Source organism: Myotis brandtii, unplaced genomic scaffold (genome assembly GCF_000412655.1).
Source record: "Myotis brandtii unplaced genomic scaffold, ASM41265v1 scaffold18, whole genome shotgun sequence".
NCBI classification, from domain to species: domain Eukaryota; kingdom Metazoa; phylum Chordata; class Mammalia; order Chiroptera; family Vespertilionidae; genus Myotis; species Myotis brandtii.
Genome location: NW_005356674.1, coordinates 5694003 through 5700906, shown reverse-complemented (window position 1 = coordinate 5700906; position 6904 = coordinate 5694003). Strand labels below are relative to the sequence as shown.

The window sequence follows — 6904 nt, the reverse complement described above, 5'->3', positions numbered from 1 at the left end:
GGGGGGGGTAATGTGGGGATAAGGACACATGTAATAACTTAATCAATAAAGAAATAAAAAAATTAGGTATGTTCTGTGTGAAGCTGAAAGACAGAACTTGGACAAGAGGGTGAAATTTGTGGGAAAGTGTATATTGTCTTAATTCTAAAGAACAATGGTCAATATCTGCAGTACTGGTAAATGAATGGAATTACTTTTTGGAAAGGTGAGTTGGTAGTGAACCATTAAAACTAGCCAACTTTGCCCAGAGTACTAGAAAGGTTCAAGCTACATGTTATGAGAACTAGACTAGTAACATGAAAGTTCTTTCAACTCTGATTAGAAAAGATCTGTTTTGGTTTATTTGAGGCCCATTGCATTCACTAGCCACTGAAAGAATTGCGGATCCTACTTTTAGAAGTAATATATAAAGGTTTTATGATTTTAAGAAATTTGACAACCATTATTTTATAGGAAACATAAGCTTTTTTCTGTACTTTACAAATAGGAAGTAATGTTGAATTTTCTCTAGTTTGAGAGAATTGAATAATATGAATTTCTTTGCAGAAGAGTATGATATTGTGATGGCTGCCAGTATTTTTGTATCTCTGTTGATGCTATTGTACATGCCTAATTGATACAAGGTAGTTAAGAGTATTCAGGTCTAAAGTTAACTTTCAAACAATGATGGACAAGTGTCTTAGCTCTTACGGCTTTGAAGTTTATTTCAGATGTCTGAATTAGTTAACTAAATAATAAATAAAATGTAAGACTAAAAAGAGACTGATCTCTTGTTTACTGCTATATCATTGAACCAGGAACAGTGTTACGTGCTCATTTAAAACTGGGTCAATCCATGGTAATGCTACAGTAACAAAACCAACACATTTGTTTTATTTTTTAAAGTTGCCATATGAAAAAAAAGTCATGTTATAAAAAGTTGTTACAAAGTGGAAAACAATATTCATAAGGACTAGAGAGTTGAAAAATGATGTAACATTTTTATTTGCAGGAGTTACAGTAACAGAAGTGTGTTTGTTTTAGTGTAAGTTAATGTTTATTCTATTAAAAAATCTGACCTGAAAAAATCTGACCATTCATGTTGATCAATGTCACCTCAATAAATTAGTTTAAAAAAGAAATCTGAACATCATTTGTCAAATCCAAAATTGATTATTTCCCCAGACTTTCCTTCAGTGGTCTTTTCTTCATCAACTCTGTTACTATTAGCACAACTATTTTTTTTTAATTGTTCTTATCTTTGTCACCAATTATTATGGGAACAGAAAGCCCCATAGGTAAAGCAATTGCTTCAAAGAGTTTTTAATTTATTTGAGTACAATTGGTTTCATGATTCTGAGTAACATTATATTAAATGGTAATATAAATCATATTATTTAATAAGCTGTTACATTAGAATAAATCTGTGAATTATGAAAATTTAAGGAGTGGAAGAAATGCCTACTCTCCTATAGGCATTTATTGATGTGTGTAACTTTAGTTCCTGAATAAAAAGGAAACCAGTGCAGTAAGTAAAGTCAGTAATGAATATTAATTTCCTAGTTGGGTGAAAAGTGTTTGCTTTCATGTTTCCTTATGTATGTATATGTATGTATGTTTATATTGTTTTTATATTGTATATGTGTATGGAATCTTCTGCCTCCTGCATGCCCTTTGCTAGGGATTGAGCCCACAATCCAGGCATGTGCCCTGACGAAGAATCGAACCTTGACCTCCTGGGTTCATGGGTTGATGCTCAACCACTGAGCCACAGAGGCCAGGCTTTAGCGTTCTTCTTAAGGCTTTATCAGAGCTTTGAGTTTACTAGTCATGACAGATATTTGGGCCTAATGGGCACCTAACTCCAAAATCATTTTGTTGAAGATCTAGAATGTGCTCTCACAATATGGTAGTCACTAACTACCTGTGGCTGTTTAAATTTAAGATACTTAAATTTAAAATTCAGTTGCATTAGCCACATTTCAAGACTCAATAGCTGTATGTGATTCATAGCTACCTTACTGGACTATAGATGTAGAACATTTCTATCATCTCCAGAAGTTCTTTTGCACAGCATTAATAACCTAGATGACAAAGTTACGTAAGACATGTTAGAAGGGGCTTATTTGTGTGGAAATTAATCTACAATTGCAAAGGGTCTTTTCTTATCTGAGCTCCTCTGAGACTGAATGTGACAGTATCAGTTGACACTTGGGACATTTCAGGCATTTAATTTTTATACTTTTGCTCCCAGAGTAAAATAAACATTCTGTACTTTCATTTTAAGATTATAAAAATTGTCATGTTTGAAGCTCAGGATGATTTTGAAAGTTCGAATTTGTGATTTTACTTTTCTACCTAACATTTTATTGTGCAATATTCTTAGGCAAATACTATTTAACATGATCTTATTTCTTTATTTTTCTTTGTTTCCATTCAGTGGTTAAGCCTCTGAAGTTTTGAGACTTTAGCTGTTTAGGTAAATCCTCCTCAACCCTTACTCCCCCTCAGAAAGCAGCGAATGAATGTTTTTATGTTAGAAGGAAGTTCTCTCATTTTTTAGTTTCCCACTCAACTTTAGACACGTGAAGTTAGGGGGAAAAATATTTATAATATAGCACTACTTTTTGTAAGAATGTGTGGTGTGGTAAAGATTAATAGCATCTATCATTTTTCTTCCAAAAGGAAATAACTTTATCATTTCTATTATATGATACCCTGATTATATTATATAATATACTGAATAGAAAAATTAAAATGTGGGAAGTTTCTTTTTCTTAAAAATATATTTTTATTGATCTCAGAGAGGGAGGGAGGGGGAGGGAGGGAGAGAGAGAGAAAGAAAGAGAGAGAGAGGAACATCAATATGAGAGAGAATCATTGATGGGCTGCCTCCTGCATGCCCCCAGCCGGGCACCGAGGCAATGTGGGCATGTGCCTAGACCTGGAATCGAGCCCGGGACCCTTTAGTCCACAGGCTGACGCTCTATCCACTGAGCCCAACCAGCCAGGACTGTTTTGTTGTTGTTAACCCTCACCCGAGGATATTTTTTTCCATTGATTTTTAGAGAGAGTGGTAGGGAGGGGGAGAGACAGAGAGAGAGAAACATCTATGTGAGACACCAATTGGTGTCCTCCCGCAAACACCTTGATTGGCCTGGGATTGAGCTGAGGTACGTGCCCTTGACCAGAATGGAACCTGGAACCCTTCAGAACCAGGGCCGACACTCTAACCACTGAACAAACTGGCTAGGGCAAATTTCTCTTGATTTTAATGGGAATATACCTAGTGTGTTACCCTTGAGTCCGATAATAGCTGTTGACTTAAGGTAATGCATGTCTTTTTACTGTATTAGTAGGTAATGCAGAAAAACATGATCTCTATAGATATAAAAAAGGCATTTGATTATATTTAACATCCAGTTTTGATCATTTAAAAATCTCTTAATAACATAGATATTCCACTAAATATGATCAACTTTATTAATATATTTTTCTAATATTGAACTCTCTTTTCCTAAAATGAACCTTGGTCATGGTATATTACTATTTTAATATGCTACTTGATTTTTATTGCTAATATGAATTTAAAAAATAGATTGTGGTTTTTTTCTTTTTTTTTTTTGTATTGTCTTATCACATTTTAGTGTTACTGAAAGAATTGAGAAGCTGCCCTTAGTCTGTTTTCTGGAACAATTTAAGAAGCATGGGACTTAACCTGTTCCTTTAAGATTTTATCTCCTGGTTCGAGTCTTGGTGCTTTTAGGATATAACTCTTTGACGTTTTCTTAAATTCTTCTATGTTAGATTGATTTATTCTTAGTTTTTAAATTTTTCAGCATAGATTTATATACATCATTGTGTGTGTGTGTGTGTCTATGATTATAAATTCTTTCATTCTATATTTTGTTTTTTTCTTAGACTAATGTTTTGCCTATTTTATTATTTTATTTCCAGGGAACGAATTCTTCAGTTTTAAATAAGGGTTTCTAGTTTAGTTTTACTTTTATCATTATGCATTCCTCTCCTAAAGGATTACTGATATCCAAATGGTTTTTCTACTTTAGATGTTTGTTACTTTAAGTGAAGGAAGTGAATTGAGAAGTGAAAATTGCTTGTCTGTGGTGTATGCTTCCAACTTCTATAAAATTGCAACACTTAAAAGTAATAGGTAGTTGCTTAAATAGAAATGATTAAGATTCCAGAATATGACTGTGACTGACAAGTTGCAGGTCATAGCTTTTCCTTCCTTTATATCATGGTTTTGTTAAAAGGATACTTTGTAAGAATTAGTAGTGTGCAGTGTTTTGTTTTTAATATAGTTTTTCCATTTAAATCTTTTGGCCTCATCAGGTGGTGCTTTGCTAACTTTATGTATACTAATAACACAAGATTACTTGAATAAATCATAATTTTCTACTTAAGGATCTCACAAGTTCACAGTAAAATGAGTGGTGGTTGAGTTTTAATACCAATAACATTTTAAAATGTTTAAACATGTGAGAATATAAAACTACATTATATTTAGTCACAAGCAACGGACACATTTCTGTTTATTTATTGAAATGTTCCTTTTGTGTTGATGTCATATATATTTTTTTATAGAATGTTTATTTTAACACTAAATTTAAGTACTTGTTTTCCTTTGTAGGTATAAGCGTGTCTTTTCTGTTGGAACCCATGCGATTACTACATATAATCCCAATACTTTAGAAGTAACAAATCAGGTAATCATGTTAGAAGCTGTTAGGTGTTTGAACACCATTTGAATTTTAAAGGTCAGGGTATGATCCATAACTCCTTGGCCTGAAACGGTTAAAACTTTAGGATAGAAATGCCAAATATGAAAGAGATTGATATGCTTATGTAATGCTCAATGCTCAGGACCAAAAATAAATTAATAAAAGGGAGGCAGGAAGAGAATGTGCTTATTTCCAGGCTCTAAATGGTATAACTTTTTGATATGTTACTATCTATAGATTGTAGCCATCTTGCTTATGTAAAATTGATACATTAGTTCTTTATATTTTTTAAGGCTGGATTGTTAGTATAATACAGGCATACATAAGTCACAAGTGCAGTCACAAGGGTAGTAGTGGTTGGAAAATACTTGTCATGGAACCAGGATTGCTGATTATAAAGTGAAGACTAATCTGAACATGGATAAATAAACATATTTATATATATTCTAGCTAATTTTAATTCTAAATTAGGCATGTTTTACAGATTCCTCTTTTTGTTGTTTTTAACAGATTTGCGGGTAATAAAATTTTATTCAATTTGTTTTACTTTTATGTATTTTAGTTGCTTTGAATTAATGCCATTAATCAATAAAATTTGGATACAGATAGGATTTTTTTATTGTTGTCTCTGATGATTGAAAGCTTTTAAAGATTTTTGTTACAGAATTACTCTAAGATATAAATTCTTCTAGACCTCAGTATTATTTTGTAAAATTTTTCTTATTTGATGATTGTCAAATTAAAGTAGGGAAAATAATTATTGAATTATTTCACTACATTATAGCACCAGTTCAAGTAATTCCTTTCTTTTGTTAGTGGCCTTATGGAGACATTTGCAGCATCAGCCCTGTTGGAAGAGGACAGGGAACAGAGTTCAACCTCACATTTCGTAAAGGCAGTGGAAAAAAGTCAGAAACTTTAAAATTTTCTACAGAGCACAGAACAGAACTTCTTACGGAAGCATTGGTAAGAACAGTTCCATGTTAATAAACTAGATTTCTCCTCTTTATAAAATGAAAGTTATGTTAAAGTAAGATATTAAATGTTCTGAGCTTCTGGTCTCACTATGCTTAATGTTCTCTTATTGACCTTTAACATAACACTGAACCTTTCACTTTCTTCTATCTGAAAGAGGGCAAAATCCTGTATAATTGATGGTTTTAACCTTTTAAGTGTATATACAGAACAAAGTAGTTATATGTTTAATTATTGTTTCTCGTTTTTCATTAAAGTTCCACACACTTTCTATTAAATATCCTTTTTTAAATATCAAGATTGCCAAGTTGGGATTTTACTTGTTCCGGATTCTTCCCAACCAATCTGTTGTTATCAACTGTGGTTATATTTTCTCTTTCAGAGATTTAGGACTGATTTTTCAGAAGGAAAAATTACAGGAAGGGTAAGTATTTAACATTTATTAATATATATTTTTATTTGTTCAAATGTTGCCCTTTATTGTAAAAATCATCCCATGATCTGTATGTTCTTTTTCTGGCAAAGCTAAAGGGAAAAAAGGAAACACAGATTTAATGTCTCCTGGTAGTACTTGTTAGAAAAATGAACGTGGTCTAACAGGAAACTCAAATATCAGGAATTAGACTGTTTAAGCTGGTAGTTGGGAAAAAATCTTTAGGTGGGGAATTATGGAGCAAACAACACTGTCACCATTCAACTAGTCTTGATTTAGTATTCTAAAGAGCAACAGTGAGCATCACACTGCTGACAATACCTGTTGGAACATGCAGTAGTTCTTTTGGTGTAAGAGTTACCAGTTTCAGAGTATGAAAATTGTAAGGTTTGGGTATATGAAAACTGTCTTACTATATGTTCTTACTCTGGATCTGGCTGCTAATGTAGTTTTCCGTGGTGCACCAACACCTTTGGGGAAGTCATGCTTATTAGTTAGAATCTTCTTACTTTTTCCCAGGCCTTCTCTAGTCATGTTAAGACAGCATTTAGACTAAATCCAAGACTTCTGGGGTAGGGGAAATGGATGTTTATGCTCTTTTTACTCCTTTGAAATATTGAATTATTTTTCCATGAGAAGATATACGTTTGGTTTTTTTTTAGGGTTTTTCTTTTTTTAATAAATCTTTATTGTTCAGATTATTACAGTTGTTCCTCTTTTTTCCCCCCATAACTCCCCTCCACCCAGTTCCCACCCCACCTTCTGCCCTTACCCG

The 6904-nt window shown here is 32.9% G+C and overlaps 1 protein-coding gene across 4 annotated transcripts in view; it reads left to right on the top strand.

The window, feature by feature from the left end:
* DNAJC13 (DnaJ (Hsp40) homolog, subfamily C, member 13) overlaps positions 1–6904 on the top strand; it is a 113947-nt gene that overhangs the window by 19516 nt on the left and 87527 nt on the right. For 3 of the 4 annotated variants that reach the window (XR_313441.2, XM_005863580.2, XM_005863579.2), the window contains exons 3-5: positions 4631–4706; positions 5538–5687; positions 6079–6120. Coding sequence is in view for 3 of the 4 variants with exons in the window: in XM_005863580.2 (XP_005863642.1) it covers positions 4631–4706; positions 5538–5687; positions 6079–6120 (268 nt within the window). In the remaining variant the exon portion in view is untranslated. The remainder of the gene's footprint in view (positions 1–4630; positions 4707–5537; positions 5688–6078; positions 6121–6904) is intronic. The other variant, XM_014537526.1, reaches the window with a different exon arrangement.